We start from the raw sequence: 20,833 nt of genomic DNA on the forward strand, positions 1-20,833 counted from the left end.
ATCTAATTTTATCCAGATCAGTTTCAGTCTAACAAACAGTTTTGAGCCCCTATCGTGAGCTAGGAACTATGATGGGTGTTTTGGGTACAAAGCTAAAATATTGTGTCGTTCTCGATGAGCTCATAACCAACTCAGGGAACATTGGAGAAATAAGTAATTCTCATTTGGTGGGCTGGCAGAGGGTGTGAACAAGAGTTCTGGGGAAGTACAGAGGAGAAAGTTACCTCTGTTGGCAGCAGAGTTTAGAAGGAGATGATACTTGACTTGGAGATTAACAGATGGGAAGAAATTTGCCAAATGATGTCGGTTAGAAAAAGAGAGGAAGGGAATTCTAAGCAGGAGTTAAAACACGTGTGAAGATTCAGGTAGGTATGTGAAAACACGGTGTATTCATGCAGCCCAAAGTAGCTTTACGTGGCTTAGAGGCTGAGGGTTGGAATTTTGGGTGAGAGAAGAGGTGACAGATAAAGCCAGACATATGCTTAGGAAAGACTGTGAAATGCCTTATCTTTTATACTCAGAAGACAGAAGCTCTCAGTCACATTTCTTACATATATATTATTACAATTAGAAGTTTCCCTAAATTTCAGAAGTAGGAATAAAAAGAGAGAAAAGTAAATGAATTCATGCATGCGTGAATGAATGAATGAATGAATTGAAAGTGTAAATAATGAAGGCAGAGTTAGCAGTGGATGTTGGAAGAACTAAGAGGGCAGTAATTTTTGAGGGATAGCATGCCCTGGAAAGTGGATGTTTGGCCTAGTGGGGTATGCAATAAGTGTGTGAGCAATGCAGGTCCTCCATTGTGATGTGTGTGATGGTAGCATACTTGAATCCTGATATAGTCAGTTATAATGTCAAGGAAAATTATTATTGTATCAACTGCTGACAGTAATATAGGAGGGATGCAAATGACTGACCACTCTTGCTTAGGGTATAGGAGTATGTGAGTTAGAGTCACGTGGAAGGTACACGTACAGTGATAGGTGCAAGCAGGGGAGTTTGAATGATGGAAAGTACAGTGTATGTGCTCCTGTGATTGCGTGTCCTGTGGCCAGAGGGGGTGATAATTAGGCTTACATGTGGCTAGAGTGTTCATTTTAAGAGATAAGTCATTAGCAACAAGCTATTTTATGACCACGGGCAACTCATTTTACTCCCCTAGACCTCTGCTTCTTTTCCTATAAAATGAAGAGGTTGGATTTGATCATCTCTAAAATCTCTTCCAGCTGTGTATTCAAAGCTTAAAATAATCTCCTTTAAAGTAGGGATGAGGGGGTTGGTGTGTATGTGTGTACCTTAGCCGATCTCTGTAGAGCTTGTTCTATGCCATTTAAAAAATGTATTGATGTAGCTTTTCCCCCTGCTTTTTAGATGGTTGAACACTCTAGGAATGCTGGCCAATCAGGGCATTGATGTCGTGATACGGCACTCATTTTTTGACCATGGATACAATCACCTTGTGGACCAGAATTTCAACCCATTACCAGTAAGTGTGAAATAAGATTCCCAACTCCTTTTGCATGTCAGTCAGTTCTTTTGATCATGCCTTGTTCCACACTGGGAGAATTTTTATCCTTCTTCTGTTATCAGTTAATTTGATAAATTGGACAGAAGCTTTCTTTTCTTTGTTTTCTTGACCCACTTCACAGATTTTTGGTTTCACTACACATACACACACACACACACCGCACACACCCCTACGTATGCACATATACATGTATGCGTATACATATATATACATTTATATATTTATTTATTACTACTATTTTAACAAACCTTCTGCAATTGAGATTCCACATCTATTTGTGGCCTGTTTGAACTCTGCTTGAGAGTGAATTTTTCCAGATTGTTTTCTTTTAATGCCAGTAGGAGAGGTTAGTTAACGTCAGATGCAACATGTTGAAAGCAGATGGGAGACTGTTGGCCAAGATCAGATATAGTAGGAACCCATCTCTTGGGGAGTGGCTAAAGTGCACTTACAGTTAGATGTTGATCCCTGTCTGACAAGGGGATTTGCCCAGAGCACCAACTTTTCTCAGCAAGCAAAGGAAGGCAAAGGCTAAAGAAGAATGGCAAATTCTCAGGACTCAGTGGTTCCATCTGGGTTTGTCCAGTGACTTTATTGACCCATCAAAGTAATCCCACTTAGTCCAGAAAAGTTGCGCTTATCAGAAATATTACGTGAGTTATCCTTTTCATAGACTTTTTAAGATAAAAGGGTCAGACTCCTCTCATTAACTCCTAGAATGTCAGAGCTGGGATTCCCCTTCAAGATGGTCAGTTCCACCTCATGTAACAGAGGGACTGATAGCGTGGGGTGGGGGAAAGTGGGTACATAGGGCAGCCCTCAGACCTGTCCCAGTGCCCTGATCCAGTGCTCTTCCTACAGAATTACTGCTGCCCTGGGGTCCATAGTAAACAAACCCAGATGGAACCACTGAGTCCTGCCTCTGCCTATTTCCTCCCCCATCCTCTCACCCCCACCCCCAGCCCTGAGCCAGGAGGCCTCCAAGCTCAGGACAGAGAACAGCTTGGCACTCAACGGCACCATTTCTATGTCTCAAAAGAATCCCTCCAAGTTAGAGTACTGAGTTATTGTTGCCATCACTGATTACGTGTACATAAGTCCAATTAAGTCACAAATTTAAAACTGGCCCAGTTGCTTTTATTCACAGGGCCAGAAGACCTCTCTCAAAGTGTGTGTGGAGCTGGTGTACAGTGAAGAGGGAGTTTTCAGTTTGGAACCACAGGGATTTTTATTTGGTTGTTTGTTTTGAGCTTATAAACTTGTGGAGATAAAACAAAATTATAATTAGAAAAGTATCTATGAAATGTAAGCCTTAAATAATTATGATGTCACACAAAAGTACTCATTAACCATCAGGCAGTGGGGAAGAGACTAGTACTAGATAAACGAATAAATAAATAATAGAGTGCTGTAACGGAGTCAGTGAGGGCTCCTTTAGAGTGTGCATACAAGGAAGGCTTCTGAGAAGGTGACATTTAGGTCAAGAGCGCGATGACAAGAAGGAGCCAGCTGTGGGGATTTTGCAGAAGAGCTTTCGTGCAGGGGAAGGGGCTAGCACAAAGACTCCAAAGCAGGAATAGACTTGGCACGTTGGAGGAAACACCAGAACACTGGAGTGATGGGGACCTGGCCAGGAAAGGGGAGTCTGGCTGGACACGAGGCCGTCAGGGGTCAGATCATGTAGCGCTTTGTAAGCTAAAAGGAGTTTGACTTTTATTGTATGTGGGATGAGAAACCAATGAAGGGTTTTATGCAGGCAAGTGACATGATCTAACTTACATTTTTAAAAGGTCACCCCGCTATAATTAATGCATCAGATAGTTATAACTGTTGCAATGACGTGGATAACGCTTAATAAGTTACAGACCACTTTCATACACAGTACCTCAATAGTACTTCAAACATTTTGTGCTCCCTTCCCTCTGTCCTCCCTTCCTTCCTTTTTTCCTTCTTTCCTTAATTCCTTCCCTCACTCCTTCCAATCCCATTCACCCCTCTTGATCATGTGCTATGTGCTGATCACTATCCCTGGCAATGGGCCCCTGTGAGGACCCAAAAAGACAGGGTCCCTGAGTTCTTGGAGCCTATAATCTAATGACGCACCCTGAGAAATGGAAAATAAACATATAAACCAGATAATTGTGCTTTGTCATAATTGCTCTAAAGGGAGTCTGGTGAGATAAGTAGGACTATTTATACTTATTTTGCTGAAGAAAAACTAGGGTTGTATGAAGTTATTAAGTGACTTATCCAAGGTCATTCAAGCAGTGACAGCTGGAACTCTCAGAGTTTTTCAGTTCTAATCCTATTTTCTCTTTGCTGTGCCACACTATTTCATGCAGTATTCTCTTTGATGACTGTGCTGTGGTCTGAGACCAGTATTTGCCTCAGACTAAGGTCTGGAGATGGAAACGGGCACCTTAAGGAACTGGAGAGAAGAAAACCTCAGCTAGGAAAAGGTGGTCTTTGGGTGACTAGACAGGCTTGATTTCCAGAGTTGGACAAACCTGTATTCCACATCAACTCTCTGTGTACCTTTGCTGGCCATATGTAGGTTAAAGACACAGGTCCTTATGGCTTTGTTCTCCCCAAATGAGAGTTGCTGTGGGTGACTTCTTTTGAAAGCATGGCACAAGAGACCTCGGTTGATATGTGGTGGCAGCAGAGCTCACAGAAGTTCATAGGAAGCTAAAATAAGTCCCATTGATTTAGCACAAAGGCTCATATGAGCTGGGCAGCTGTATTTCTGGAAACACCAAACTCTAATAAAGAAACTGTACGTAAAAGCACTTAAAAAGGTAGCAGGCTTTCTTTTTATCTTTCTTTGCACTAATAAATTCTGCACCTTATAAGCAGAGAATTTGGCAGCTGGAAGAGTGTGCCCTAAGTCTCCCCTGGAAAGAATTTACTAGGCTAGACCAGGGCACCAACCTGACAGCCCTTGCCAGCAGGCCTCTGGAATGTGTAATGGAGACAGACCTGGGAATTGTATTGGTTGCCACTTCAGAGAGCTGTGCAGTTGATAACCGTACACTGCCAATAAAAACTTGTGGATTTTACATTATGATTAAATCTTCAAGAGAGTTTGTTAAGAGCTTAGGGGATTAGTGAGTTGTGTTTTGGTTGCCTCCCAGAAAAATCAGTATTTTCTATTCCAATTCCTTCAAACCCAGCTCAGTACGTTTCAGGAAAGGTTCTTATTAGCAAATACTGTTTGTTTTTGTTATTGCTCTAGGATAAATTCAGAAAAAGTGAGGCTCTTGGCCTAATGGCTCCTCAACTGTATCTCATATTACCTCACCACTCATCCAGTCAACTTTGATCCCAGTTTGTAGGATTCCAACCCAGCTCTGACAAGCCCATTCCAATAGTATCATTCCAATCGAAGGTAAGAGAGAATATGAGAGTGGCCCTTTAAAAAACAAACTTGTCTTCAGAAAGATCATTTTCAACTATATCCCATGTGCTTTATTGTTGTTCCTCTAGAAAAGTGCCAACAGTCCTCCTGCTGTGATATTTTCCTTCTCCTGGGAAGAGGAGAACATTTAGTTCAGCAGTGCTTCATCACTCGACTCCCACCCCTTTCCTCTGACCCCCCTGCCATTGGGAAAGATGGAACGTGTGAGGCTCCATAGTCAGTCAGCCAGTCATGGGCTCCCCTGGGAGTAAGCAATGTTTGTGCAGAAGAGACCTGCACATTCAGTGGACATAGTCCAGACCCCACCAGCCATGGGCATTTCTCCTAAGAGATGGTTTTGGAATTTAGCTTGCTTCTTTTTTTAAGAGCTTGATTTACAGAGCTTTCAGGGAAAGGAATGGTGAATTACTAGTCAACATCTTCTTGACTCCCACGCCAGCCTAGCAAATATAATTCAATTCAAAAAACACTGACACTTCAAATGTGTCTCTCTCTGTGCTAGGTATTCTGGGGACATGCAGCTAAATAAGATATGGTTTCCTTATCTAAACAGCTAACAATCTGTGTGTGTTTGCATTTGGGGATTACAATTTAGTCCTCTATTTAGAATAAAATAGAAAACTAGTGCACATTCAATTATTCTTTCTATACTTGGCTTAGTGGTGGGGACATTTATATTTGCTATCAGCATTCTCTTTTGCCCACTGTCTCTGGTGAATAATAGTAAACATTCAATTCAGCCCAGTGCACACTTATTGAACACCTGCTGTGTACATTGTTCTTGAATACAGTCAGTGGTCATGGACTGAAGTGCAACTCACTAATCTATGATGGGATTGAACCCATGGCTGTGGTTTCCATAGCAATGTGCTCTCAGGCAAGACACCACTGTTCAAATGTCATTTTGCTCTTGGAAAGAAACTCTGACTCTTTATGGTGCCTGCCTAGCTCCATTGGCTGGCCAATCACAGGGTTGAGATCCTAGGTGCTCCATCCTTGTTTCCCTTTGAAATGTGAGACAGTGCCCCTTATGCACTACACGGCCATGATATAGACATAGGATCAGCTTAAATCTATCTCTTTCCTGAGGAAGAATATATAATTACAAACCCATGTCCCATGTGCTGGATTGATGCAGAATTTCTTCTTGCAAGAAGACTACCACCTAATTAGGAGGCTTCATGAGAACAGCAGGAGCCTGGGACTATGTCAAAATTCATGGGTTCCAGTCCTAGTTCTGCCATTGATTAGATGTGTATCTTTGGGTTCCAGTTTTCTCATCACTTAAATTGCAGTAAAAATGTCTCCTCTATCTACCTTCAGAAGTTATCGTTATGATCCTTGAGAAAATTAGGTATGACAATAGGATTCCAATTTTGTGTACACATAGAAAATTACATACAAATGTTAAAAGTGGTTTTCTTTGAGTGGGTGCAATTACAGATAGTTTTTATTTTCTTTTTTGTGGATTTTTTATATGTAAAATTGCTATAATCAGCATTATTGCCTTTATAATCTGAAAAAAATAAAGGCTATCTCAGAAAAATAGAGTGTTTTGAAAGAAGTTCTTTAAATAGTTAAACAAATATTATCCCACCGATTCATTTATCATTCATGAGTCATTTATTCATAAATACTTATTACATTCGTGCTACTTGCTAGATACTGTGCTAGCCCTCCAGGAGCTTACAGTGTGGACGGGAGACAGATGAGTCAGCATGGACTGTGGCAGAAGTGCTTCAACAGGAGAAAAGAGGAACAGAGGCCAGCCTGGTGAGCCAAGCATGGAGCACCAAGGAAGGCTTTCTGGAGGAGACATTGCCTGAGCTGGATCTTGAAGAAGAAGGGCAAGTTAGCCATAGGAAGAAGAGTTTTGGGTCTGGGGAGAATCCTCCAAACAGAGGCAATAGCATGTGCAAAGGCATTAATTTTCCAGAGAGTCATGGTAAATGGATTATGAAAAATTGCTTAGGCAAGCTTTTCCCGTTGTTGTCCAGTGGCCACACAGGGTGTGTGAAAATGAAAGAATTTCAAAGCTGCAGATCTGGAAGTGGTGGGGCAGGGAAGGTCCAAAACCTAGCCAAACCAGCTTGTGACCTGTTTCTTGGTATAGCTTCCTTTCTCTTTCTTTTCTTTCCCGTGGGAGCCATCAGGAAGATGAAAGAAGCAGAGTGTACCTGTTTAGGGGTAGCTGTGATGTGAAACTCAATCCTCTCATTAGAGGCCTTGACAAAGACTTCTCCATGTGCAGCCTTCCTTTGTGGGAACGTGCAGCTGCTGAGAGAAGGGCGTTGACTGCAGGATCAATCACCAGGACTCAGGCTGGCTCCGTGTCAGTGGCCGAAGTGCCTGGGCTGCATGCCCACTGGGTATGACTTGCTTCTTTCCCTCTCTGTGTCTCTAAACCCTGGCTTCTCAGATCAGAGTCTGCACCCACACCATCTGACTAGGCAGGCAGCTCTTTTGCTTCTTATGCTTTAAATAGAAACCCCTCTGAATTTTTACTACCAGTCTTCATTCTTTGTTTATTTATCAACCTGAGTGGTGTGTATGGGATGTCAGTGACACACTTTAGCAGTTGTAACAGCTCACCGTGATGGAAGCTGCCTCTGGAAGTAGAAAGAACTCTGCACCTGAAATCAGACGAGGCAGGCTCGAAGTGCAGCGCTGAAACATTCAGGTTGCTTGGGTCTTCATTTCCTGCTCTCTAAAATGGGGCCAACTGTGCTAGGGTTGGGAGTGGGGAGTACTTGAATGTCATGCTTAAAATTATTGGCTTTGGAATCAGACTTACCTGAGTTTCAAACCCAGCTCTACCATTTACTAGCTCTGTGTCCCTGGAGAGATTACTAAACCTCAAGAAACATCAATTTTCCTCATAAAATGGAGACAATAATAGTGTCCATCTCAGAGCATTGTTGGAAAAGTTTGAATGAGCCAATGCATATGTATCTTATACCACATAGTAAGTACTCAGTAAATACTAGCTGCTATTATTATTTATAAAGTCACTTTGTAAAATGGAAAATTTTGTAAGTCACAGTAATTATCGTTAATAACTTGAACATAACTGTGGTGAGATAATATACATTTGAATATTTTTACAGATATCTGGAAATCAATTCAAGAAATGATAACTAAAGTATGAAAAGTAGATATTTTTTGTAAAAATTAAGTTACTAGAAAATTAGAAAAACAAAAAAGGAAAGCTGTGATTCTAGCACTTGAGAGGAGTTGACAGCAAATAGTTAAAGTTAAAGACAAACTGAAAATTACATTTTATTTTCCTCCAGAGAAGATGCTGCCAACCATTCCCAGAGAAGGCAATTAAAGCAGTAACCACACTGCAATACTAGCTCTAACACCTTCATTTGGTATTTATAAATGGCCCAATAAGCCCTGGAAACCATGATATGTCACATCAAAGTACTAATGACAACACATTATGTGAATCACTGAGAAGCAACAATTGAAAATCTCACTCTGCCATCAACCATTTATATTGTTCCCAGATTGCAATACTGAGGGATTTCAGCTACAGCAAATTATGTAGCAACCTAAATAAATTAAGGAGAAGAAGCAATTACAACCTCCCTGTGCTTGAGCTTAGGAGAACAGTGTGCCATCCTTGAAGCAACCTTCAGATGATGGAGGAGCAAGGCAAGCTCTGGAAATGAGGAAAGCTGCATCCCACCTAACCTCATCAGTTCACCTAAAACACCAGAAAATTATCTAAAAATAATCTGACAAGAAAGAGAGGAAGGCAGGGAGGGAGGAAGTAAAAGGAAAGAAAAAGTGGAATGCCCTTTGGTGGGTCAGAAAGATCTTTTGTGAATGCCACAATATGGTACGCTTAAGGTTATTTCATCTTAAATATTGTATTTGCAAACACTAAGGGCACAATGATGTCTGGTTGTGACATTTAGGAACCAACCAATAGGCCTCTGGTGGAAGTGACCATGAGAGCCAAAGATAATACATTATATTTTTCTAACTCAGTTATGTTTTTATTGCTGTCTGTTTAAATAAAAGCAGAGGTCTTTTAAAATAGAAATAGAATAAATACACATAAATTCCATTTTTAATTCTTATTTAAATGCACTACATTATTTATACATTTTTTAAAATTCATCAGTCATTAGGTACCTCACTCTCTGACTTTCAACTATTATCAATCTCTGTTTATTTCATCTCTTATTTGGTTTTAAGCATTGAAAGGATTGAATGAAACATAGAGTTTCGACTCACTCTAAACTTGACTTGAGCAGACCTGCCTTCTACTCTGGAAGTCACTGCCCTCATCTTGATGTCAAAATCCTTACAGCCCTTCTTCATTAGAGCAGTGATTCTCAAGGTTGTGCACATTATAGTCTCCAAGGGGGCTTTCACCCAGCCCTGATGGTCTAGTAGTTAAGATTCCCATTCTCACCACCAAGCCCGGGGTTAGCTTCCCAGTCAGGGAACCACACCACCTATCTGTTGGTTGTCATACCGTAGAAGGTGAGAAGATGATGCAAAAACACTGGATAGGGTTCTTCTCTACTGTACACAGGGTCACTAGGAGTCAGAATCAATTGGATAGCACTAACAACAACAACAACAAAATTTCAGTGATAATTTTTTTTTAATGTCCTCATGCTAGGGTGTTGTGACATACACTAAAGCAAAGCACTGTTTTAGTTGCCTGGAGATATAAAAATAAAATCAGATTCCTTCTCTCCATGTTTACAATCTGTTTGGGGTAACGAAACATAGAGCCTTGGAGAGATAGCTAATAGATGAGGTATGTTAGGTCTGTCTCGTTCACTCAGTATCTCCAGAGCCAAAACTTTGAGTAGAAGATCTTACTCCTGGCTGGAGGGGAGGATCTAGAAGGGAGAATTGGAGAAGGCTTGTGCAAGACGTCGTTAGTGGACATTTTTAATATGTTAGTTACCCAAAGAATACTGTTCCTGAGACAGGTCCTTGCCCCCAAGCCACTGCCGCGCTGAGAGAACAGGAAGGAAGGAGTGCTTTAGGACAGAAGAACACTGGAAGTTCCAGATCTGATTCCAGGTTTTGCCACCAGTTCACTCATCCTGGGGCACTGGCTGCTCTGGGACCACCTCAAATGTGGGTATTGAACTCGACCATCGGAGGTCTGCTTCAGCTCTGACGTTTTCTGATTCATCTTCAAGATTCCCATACCAGTATCTTCAGACAGACCTCCCAGCTGAACTTACATTAATAAAACCTTTTAAAATAAAATTAAACAGCACTATTTCACTTTTAAATCATTCACAGAGTAATGCCTCTTTTCCCAAGGCTCTTATAGTCCTGTTATAAGAGTTGTCACTTTCTTTTGTTATTAGAGTTGTTTGGATACATCTAATTTCCTCTCTCTGACTGTAAACTCCTTGAAAACAGAAGCCATCTCTCCTATCTTTATATCCCCCATAATGCCCTGCTCATAGTCTATCCTTACTGAATTCTAAAGAAGCTCAGTGAATGAGATTCTGGGGGCCGTAGTGCACTGCTCAGTAATGGAAATATGGAGGGCAGGCTTTTGTCAGGTGTTGTTTGCACACCATGTTCAGGGAGACAGTAGAGCTTGGTGCTTAAGAGATTGGATTTGGATTCTGGAGTCAGACCGATCTGGATGTGAATCCCAGCTTCACTCTCTACTTGCTTTGTCACTTTTGTCAGATTCCTTCATCTTCCATCATCTGTATAATGGGGATGCTAATAGTCTGTACCTCATAGAGTTCTTGTGAATGCTTAAGACAGTGCCTGACACTTAGTAAGCACATAATAATGTAACCATTATTGTCTATTCTAAATAAATGAACATTATTCACTGGAATTGGATGAAATTCTAACAACTTGTGTAAGATGGGAACACCTGGGAAACAGCCATCCCAACTGGCAGGTACTACTTAAAAAAGTATTGGTAACAGGAAGTATTTTAGTTACAATAATGTTAGTTGGCACATATAGTTTGTTTTAGAATCTTAAAAATCCTCCACATCTTATTTCATACTCCACAAACCCACCTGATAATAGTTTTCTTCTTTGGCTTCTTTGACTTTATTCTTTATCTTCCACCATAAGTTTACACAGCTCATTTCCATCCATTAATTCCTCTGGGCTTTCCAGCTTCCTAATAAAGCATGCAGGATAGATATACCCATCCTTTCATAAGAGAAGAAAACTGAGGCCCAGAGAAGTCCAGCAATTTACTCAAGGGAACACAGCAAGAGAGAGCCAGTGGTTCTGAGTTCTGTGATTCTTCATTACTACTTCATCTTCTCTCTCTGATTGGTTCTGTCACAGCTTTGTCAAGTCAAGGATTCAGGATAACTGTATCCTCTAGCACCCAAGGCAGGTAGGAACGGCAATGAGGAGGCAAAAAAGCTGATTTCAAGTAAAATAAAAGGATCTAGGAGATTAAAACCTGGGATTTCACAGTGGCTGACTCTTGTAGATTTACATTTTTACTTAATAATTAAAGAAAAAAGGGAAGAAAGGGACAAATTTTCAATTTCATGCAGGAGCAGGTTAGTTTCACTGCTTGTGCTGAATATATTAACAGAGCAATATAGAGTGCCCACCTCTCTTATGGCAGTTATCATTTCGCCTCATTATAATTATGTACGTGTCTACCTCCCTGAAAGTGGGATCACTTTAAAACCTTTCCACCCCTAGAAGCATGAGCAGCGCAGGAGCTGGGCCATCCTCTAATGTTTAGCCATCTGATGATGGTTGGAAGAGCCAGATCCAAAAGTCAGTTAAATTGTTTGGGAGAGCCACACTAGGGCATTTTACTTCTTGAGGAAGGTTCCAGGGTGGCTCTGAAAGACAAAAGGTCGTTAATGTCCCTTCATTAATCTTACCTCCTGGGAAATACTGCAAACACATATTGGAGGCTTTGCCATCAATGTGAACTGATCTGGACTCTTGCTCTTAGGGGAAAATGGAATAGGAAAGAAGGTGTTGGCAATGTCCAAGACAGTGTACCAAGTTCCATCAGTCTGTGCAATGGATTCGGTGCAGTTACAATGTCTGGAACAGCTAAGGCTGTAGGAGTGACAACTGAATTCAGTTGGAGAAAATTTACCGTAAGTGTCTAGTTCCCATTCCTCTGGACATATAGGGCTGTAGTACTGAGATATTACCTCTCTTACTATCCCCATTGCCTTTTAGACCTTAATCAAGACTGTGATTTTCCTTTCTCAACCTGGTACCACTCAAAGTGGAATAGGGACTTGGATTGGGGAATGATTTACATGTCCTACTACATGTGAATATTCCCACTATATGTAAACATCCCACTACGTGTCCTACTACTTCTCTACGTGTGACTCTTCTTGATCAGGCCATTATGCGCATTCATAGCACAAGCATGTAAAACATCAATGCCAGTATACATTCAGTAGAGAATGTGTATTGGAAGCCACAACAACAGGGCATTGAATTGGTCCAAAGGACCTTACCCCCAAGGTCACTTCAGATTTATTTTCCATACTGGGAACCTTGCCCAAACCTTATTAGCTGAAATCAGGAGCCCTCCTCCCCAACAACACAGGTAGGATAGTGACTTGGGTACCTGAATCTAACAGAGCCATAAGAGTTTGAGTTCCTTCCTCCCCGAAGTTTCCTAGCATACTTGAATGGAAGCATATGGCCTTTGTCTCCATGGAGACAGGGAGACTTCAGTCCCACCTCTAGTCCTCTTTCTCCTTAAAACAGCTAGAGTTGGGATAGAGAGGAAGGAAAGGATCAGGGGTGCTGAGGAAGAGAGCAGCTCCATGCCAGTAAGAAAAGCTTTGCTTTTACATTAATTTAGATTTTTTAAAATAATAGTTTTATTGAGATAAAATTCACTCTTTAAAAGTGCAGTTAACTTTTTTAGTATATTCACAGAGTTGTACAACCAGAACCAGAATCTACTTTAGAATGTCGCCCCAAAAGGAAACCCTATATCTATTGGCAGTTACTTCTCATTCTCCTTTTCCTCCAGCCCCTGGCACCTAATCTACTTTCCATCTCTGTAGATTTGCCTATTTTGGATACTTCATATAAATGGAACCATGCAATATGTGGCCTTTTGTAACTGGCTTCTTTCACTTAGCATAATGTTTTCAAGTTTCATCCATATTGTAATATATATCAATACTTCATTCCCTTCTATGCTGAATAATATTCTATCATGTGGATATACCACATTTTATTTATCTATTCATCTACTGATAGGCATGAGAGCTGTTTTTACTTTTTGGCTATTATGAAAAACACTGATATTAAACATTCATGTACAAGTTTTTATGTGGCATATGTTTTCATTTCTCTTGGGTGTATACCTTGTTGCACAATTGCTGGGTCATGTTTTTAACTTTTTGAGGAATTGCCAAACTGCTTTCCAAAGTGACTTCACTATTTTATATTCCCACCAGCGATGTATGAGTGTTCCAATTTCTTCACATCCTCATCAACACTTGTTATTGGCTGTCTTTTGATTATAGCCATCCTGGTGGGTGTGAAGTGATATCTCATTGTGGTTTTGATTTGCATTTCCCTAATGACTAATGATGTTGAATACCTTTTTATGTACTTATTGACCATTTGTGAATTTTCTTTGGAGAAATGTCTATTTAAATTCTCTGCCATTTTTTTAAAGGGAGTTATTTGTCTTTTTATTGTTGAGTTATAAGAGTTCTTTATCATACAAATCCCTTATCAAATACGTGATTTGCAAACATATTCTCCAATTCCGTGTGTTGTCTTTTCATTGATGGTGTCTTTTAAGTACAAAAGTTTTTAATTTTGATAAAATCCAATTTGTCTATTTTTCCTTTCATCACTTGGGCTTTTGGTGTCTAATCCAAGGCCGTAAAGATTTATTTCTATATTTTCTTCTAAGTGTTTTGTAATTAACTCTTACATGTAGATCTCTGATCCATTTTGAGTTAATTTTGGCATATGGTATGAGGTAGAGATCCAATTTCATTCTTTTGTATGTGGTTACAGTTGTTCTAGCACCATCTGTTAGAAAGACTATCTTTTTCCCATTAAATCGTCTTGTCACCCTTGTTGAAAATCAATTGACTGTAAATGTAAGGGTTTATTTCTGAGCTCTCAATTCTATTCCATTGATCTATATGTCTATCTTTATGCCAGTACCATACTGTCTTGATTAGTATAGCTTTGTAGTAAATTTTGAAATTGGGAATTTTGAGTCCCCCAAAGAAAATGTTTTTCTTTTTTAAGATTGTTTTATTTACTACTTTCAGTTTTGAGTGGTGTGGCAGCCAAATGAACTTTCAATGTTTTCAGTCCACCCAAAGCCACTTATTAGGTGGCAAGGTCATCATTACTGAGATTGTTTGTTTCAGCTTTAGGATCCCCTTGGCTCAGTAACCACAGCCACATTGACTTTAGGTTGGGATTGCAGGGCTTGCTGCCCCATTGTCATGATAATATCCTTTCTCTTTCACTTCTGGGGAGAGAAAGGAACAGTTAAAGTACCATTTTGGTAGCTTTTTTCAATCTTACCTCTTACCACTCAGCCTCTAAATATTAATTCAACTTTTGTTCATTAACAGGCAGGGCATTGGGGGAAACTTACCCCCCAACCTCACCCACTATTTGGTGAGAATGTTCACTACTAGATCCTGGAAAATCTCCTTATATCCCTGAACCTGGCTGCAAAGCCCTTGTCCTTCCTCTTCCAGAAAGTCATGTCACTGTCAGTATCCCATCCTTACCCCTTTGCTGTCAAGAACTGTGAAGGGTCCTTGATTTTACCCTACTTGCAAGCTAATATGTTAGCCTTTGCTGCTTCATAGATGTAGGCAGAAGACACAAGACTTCTGGGTCAGAGACAAAAGGCTTTATGTATTCATGCCCAGCGAGAAGCATGAACGTTAGCATATTTGCATTGGTTCCCCTGGCTGCCAAGTCCCAGGGGCAGTGCAATGGGCCCAAAGGTATGCTGCACATGCACTGAGTTCGGGTTGCAGCTAAGGAACTCAGGACTAAGGGCCCAGCACTTTTTGAGCAAGCAGCAAACATTATAGCAAGCAGCAAACAAGCCAGTCTTCCTGCCCCCAGGAGAGAGCAGTTATATGGTAGTCATACTGGGGCACTTTAACCTACTTAGTTACCTGTGTGAGTAACTACATAAACTGCTTTTTATTAGAAGACAGATAAGCCTTGCACTCTGACACTCTCACCAAGAACATGCAGAGACAATCAGGGCTAGTGGCTGACTGCCTCTCCCAGCAATCCACCCCTCAGCCCTACATGTTCTTGGCCATACTCAAAGTTACATCTGACATTCTGTCAGCCACTCTGATTAATCTGACTGACACAGGCTGGCACCAAATTTCTTCCATTTGTCTCATATAGGGTGATGGCTAATTTTATGTGTCAAGTTGGCTAGGCCATGGTACCCAGATATTTAGTCAAATGTTATTCTGGATATTTCAGTGAAGGTATTTTTTAGATGAGATCAACATTTAAATCAGTAGACTTCGAGTAAAGCACATTATCCAACAAAATGTGGGCTTCATCCAATCTGTTGAAGGCTTTAGTGGAAACAAAACTGATCTCCCTTGAGCAAGGAGTTCTGCCAGCAGACTGCCTTAAAACTCTAATTGCAACATGACTCTTCCCTAGGTCTTCAGCCTGCTGGCCTACCCCACAGATTTTGGACTTGCAAGCTTCCACAATCATGTGAGCCAATTACTTAAAATTAACCTCTTAGATAGATACATAGATAGATAGATATAGAGATATACACACATTCACATCCTATTGATTATTGCTTGTGTTTCTCTAAGGAACACTGACTAATACAATATAGTATTTAATTAAAGTTACTATCAGCAGAACCTTTATAAAATACTGACCATACTGTATTACAATTTACCTGTTCATCTCTCTTTCTGCTCCTCTCCCATAAGGGGAAGAAACATTTGAGCTGAAAGAGACTATGAAACCTTGAGTGTAGAGACTTTATTTTTGTAGTCTCTGTCTTCCTCAAACATTGTAGACACTCAATAAGGGTTTGTTCAATGAGGAAGGGACTGACTGTGTGAGTGCATGATTAGTATTCTTCAATCACCCAAAGTTGCCTTCCCCAGCATCTCCATCCAGCAAAAAAGCCTAGCTATCTTTCAAGGTCCATCTCACAGATCAGCTCTTTCTCAGAGCTTTTCTTGAATTCTCCTAAGTGAATGTTTTCTCTCCTGCTTCTAATCCTCATTAACATTTTATCTGTATCCCTTTATACATTTAGTAAGTATTGTATTATCTATAAATATTTACAGTCTTTTGCAAACTTGTCATATTCCCTTCCTAGAATATAAGTTCCTCAAGAGTAGAGACTTGGTATACTGATCTTTATATCTTCTCTACCACCCCATACACAGTGGATACCTAATAGACACTCAAAAAGTGTCTTCTGAATTGGGCTGTCTCAAACCAGGGTAGGGAATCACTGGTACAAACATGCTAATTACCCACAGCTGGTCTTAAAAGTATTTCTGATTATTAGGTAGCAGTTCAATTCCCTTTAGGAAACATGGTCTTTTTGTTAATGATCACTTTAACTACCACACATCTCTGTAATGACTAGTTGCCCTTAAAATGAGCCAATAACTAGATGTTTATAGAGAACACACATGTGAAAGAACTGTGACTAGAACATACAAAAGGTTCAGAGACCCAATAGCATGGGTGTTGAACTGTTCTAGAAATCCTACTGCATACACTTCATCATCATCTTCATCTTCTGAGCTACCATGAATTGAGAACCTGCTACATGCCAGAAACTAGGTTATTTCATACCATATTTTTTAATCCTTTAAACAACTGGAAATATTATCTTTAATGTACTGTTGAAGAAACAGAGGCCTAGAGAGTTTAGGTAATTTACCCAGAGATCACCCACAGCCTACTTAAACTTCATATCTTGCTTATCTCTAAGCCCTTCAGAGTCCATCTCAGCAACGTGTCTCAAGGACAAGCCACCCCCTGTCATTACTCTAGTCTCTCTGTCATCATTAGGCACCTCTTTAGGTTCATCATTTGGATCATCGTGGTGGCCTCCTCATGGTTCCCCTGCCTATAGTTTCTCCTACTTCCAATATATCTTCCACAGTATCTGTCAGAGATGTGGGCATGCCATTCTCCTTCTTCAAAACCTTTGTTGGAGGGGCTGGTCCTGTGTCCAAGTGGTTAAGTTCTCACGCTCCGCTTTAGCGGCCCAGGGTTTTGCGGGTTTTGATCCTGGATGCAGACGTGGCACCATTCATCAAGCCATGCTGAGGTGGTATCCCACATGCGACAACTAGAAGGGCCCACAACTAAAATATACAACTATGTACTGGGGAGCTTTGGGGAGAAAGAAAAACAAAAAGATTGGTAACAGATGTTAGCTCAGGTGCCAATCTTTAAAAACATTTAAAAACCTTTGTTGGAGTCCTATTGCCTACATAACACCCTCAACTCCTAAGCATGGCATTCAAGGCTTTCCCTAATCTAGGCTTGCCCTGTCTCTCTAATCCTGTTTTGAATCAGTCACTCCCAGATTACATGTCTTCCACTGGAATCACCTACTCATTATTACCCCTACTCATTATTACCCCATACTCAGTAGTTTGCTTCAAAGCCCATCCCCATTGACAACTTCTCTAATATCCCCAAGAGGAACTCCTCACTCTGGTTATCTCATAAGCACTTTGATTATATGTTACACTTGGTTCTCACTATACCATGCTGTCTATCATTGTTACAAACATGCAGTCAGTCTCTCCTTTTAGACAATGAACACATTGCAGGCAGGGAATATCACAACTTCTTGTACCTAGCCCGTAATAGGTGCATAATGAAAGATTACTAAATTGGCTGGAATTAAATTGAAATGAGCTTGAATTTTGGGCGAATAAGCCATTAGAAGCTATGTCCCACTCTGAGGAACAGTTATAGTTGCTGCCTGAAGGGACACTGATTATAAATTCTTTAATCACTCTCTATACTGTCAGGCACCAACCATTTAGGCAGTTGTATATCAACTACAATATGGAATATATATATATAATATATTCAGAATACATGTGGCATCTCAGATATATTCAGGACTACTTTTCCAAGTGTTTTGCCAGCTCTGAAAAGCACCTAGGTGCAGTGGTTCCATACCAACTCAAATAAGACTTAAAAGGGGATTTGAGGGGTGAGAGAGAGGTAACTTGCCAAATGAACTGTCTTAGAAACACCAATTTAATGATTTACATATAAATTAATCATAAACATGTGGATTAAATTTCCCAAGAAAAGGCATGTTTTGGCTCTCTGTGGACCACAAATGATTGCAAAATGATTGGAGATATTTCCTGAGCCCGAAGATGAAGAAGGAACAGGTCTATACTTCTTCAACTGCAAATATTAGTACAAGAAATAAATTATCCAGGGGGTCTGGGGAAGTTAGAAATACAGACAGGAAATAAGAAAATGAGATTCAGCTTGAAAGTATGCTCCAGGTACATCTGGGGTAAAGTAATCAGAAACAGAGAGATTTTGTTTTAGGGAGAACCCAATAAAGTTATGGAGACTACAAAACATTCAGGATGGTTTCTAGCTGGCATGGCCCATGTGGTAGAAGGCAGGTCATTCTTATTCCTGAGGATGTAAGAGAAAAGGTCCTTGAATATGGAATATGAAATGATACTTATTTCCCACAAAAGGTAAACAAAGCCTTTGCTTTTGGTTATATCAAGATTTGCCTGGTGGAAGAAAGGCTTGGCTAAAATTGGACTAACTTTTCCAGATAACTCAAGGAAATAAATGACCAAAATCAAGACTGTTGTCTTTGAGCACAGAGTCCAGAGACAAGATGGAATCTGAGATGCAAAGCAATAGAAGCTGCAGCTCAAGTTCACATGGGATACCTTTGCTGGGAAAGGATGCAATCTTCGAAGCCATAAACGCATTATGGGCCATCTACAGGAGATCATCCTAGAAGTGTTTTATCCTTTATTGTCATTTGAAAACACTTTTTGAAAAGATCAGTCATCCAAATAGACCATACTAAAGTACAGGCACTATAGGCAAGTTCTGACCTTGGAAACTGGGCCGTGTTGTGCACTGTTGTACAAATACATTGAAGTGAAGACCAGGGGCCTGCCCAGTGGTGTAGTGGTTAAGTTGGCACATTCCGCTTCAGCAGCCCAGGGTTCGCCAGTTTGGGTCCTCGGGGCAGACCAACACACAGCTTGTCAGGATACGCTGTGGCAGGTGTCCCACAGAAAATAGAGGAAGATGGGCACAGATGTTAGCTCAGGGCCAATCTTCCTCAGCAAAAAGAGGAGGATTGGCAGCAGATGTTAGCTCAGGGCTAATTCCTCAAAAAAAAAAAAAAACGAAAAAAAAAAAAAGTGAACACCAAATGTTCTAATGCCAAGGAAATGCAAAGAGGTTTTCTCTGAGTCTAGAAAAGAGAGTTGAAGAAAATCATCTATTGCTTTCTAGGAGGCAGGATATCTTGATCTTATAAGAGTCTCTGGATGCCCCATGAAGTGTGAGAAAAATAATAATGATCAATGGTAATAACAATCTTCTACATTTGTACATGCTTTGCCATTTCCACGGTGCTCCATATAAATTGTCCCATAATCTTCTCGGTAACTACCAGACAATATTACTATCTCATTTTTACAGGTGAAGAAACTGAAGCAAAGAAGTGAAAAATAATTTGCTAGCTAGTGTCAGTGTCAGGAACTCAAGTCTGGTTCTTTTGACCCCTAATTCAGTATTCTTCCTATATCTAAATAACTTCATAGCTTATCAGTATAACTCTATAGGAGAGAAGATTACTATAGCTTGTTGAAACTCTCTTTGCATAATTCAAATCCCTTGTTGATTGGATTGATTGAGTGGTCTAAGTACTGTTTTAACTCATTTAATGCTCACAACGACAGTATGAGGTAGACTTTATCATTACCCTCATCTTAAAGACAAACAGACACAGAAAGATTAAGTGACTTGCCCACTGGCTAGTGAGTGGAGGGGCTGGAATTCAAATCCAGGCAATCTGACTCTAGGACCCATTCTCTAACCACTACATTGTACTCAATTTAGAAGCCACTTTATTATAAAAAACATTTTCCCTGGTGAGGGGAAAGCTATATCAGAGTGAAGTTGGCATATAATTCTGGGTGTATCTAATCCTAGGGTATAGATTTCAATTAACTGCATGTTTCTGTACTGGGGAAAAGCTGATGTGACATGTCTATCCACAGATGGCACATTGTGACTCCACCCTAGACATATAACTCTATTTTCAGCCACTGTGGTGGCTGCTGAATCCTGAATGAAAAAGAGAATTCCAAAGTAAAAGAATAGGAGTGATATTTAAATACCATAATATTTAAATGACATGATGCCTAGAAGTATAACCACAGATTCCCATTGGCAGAATGGTTGCTTCTTTCTTCTTAATGGGTACTGGAGAGAATGGAAAGTTATCTTTTTTTATTAGGAGAAAGGGGAGCAGACTTCGGGGGCTGGTGTTGGAACATGCAGACACCCCTGCCTAATTCTCTTTTTTCTACGCTTGCTTTGCAGAGAAGTACTGACCAGGGGACTTGGACCCAACAGCTGACCTTTTAATTCAGCTCATCTTTTTGTTTAACTCTATTAGCTTAATGGAGACAAGGCAGGGAAAATTGTGAACATCTGGATAGTTGAGTCACAGCTGCCAGAAGGCCTTTCCTGACAGGCTGACTGAATTCTACAGTAATTCCATGAGGGGTTTGAGTCAAAGATGAGGATTCAAATGGAATGAAAAGAGCCGTTCCAATCAGGGCTAAGGATAAAAGTGAGGTCTTATCAAACAGTGATGTGCA

The 20,833-nt window shown here is 40.4% G+C and overlaps 1 protein-coding gene across 3 annotated transcripts in view; it reads left to right on the top strand.

Annotated features, from left to right (window-relative positions):
- The window catches only part of HPSE2 (heparanase 2 (inactive)), a 607,678-nt gene that overhangs the window by 469,312 nt on the left and 117,533 nt on the right, over positions 1-20,833 (top strand). For all 3 annotated transcript variants that reach the window (XR_011522679.1, XM_070559517.1, XM_070559521.1), the window contains exon 9: positions 1,375-1,489. Coding sequence is in view for 2 of the 3 variants with exons in the window: in XM_070559517.1 (XP_070415618.1) it covers positions 1,375-1,489 (115 nt within the window). In the remaining variant the exon portion in view is untranslated. The remainder of the gene's footprint in view (positions 1-1,374; positions 1,490-20,833) is intronic.

The sequence above is a fragment of the Equus przewalskii genome, chromosome 1, assembly GCF_037783145.1.
Source record: "Equus przewalskii isolate Varuska chromosome 1, EquPr2, whole genome shotgun sequence".
Taxonomy (NCBI): domain Eukaryota; kingdom Metazoa; phylum Chordata; class Mammalia; order Perissodactyla; family Equidae; genus Equus; species Equus przewalskii.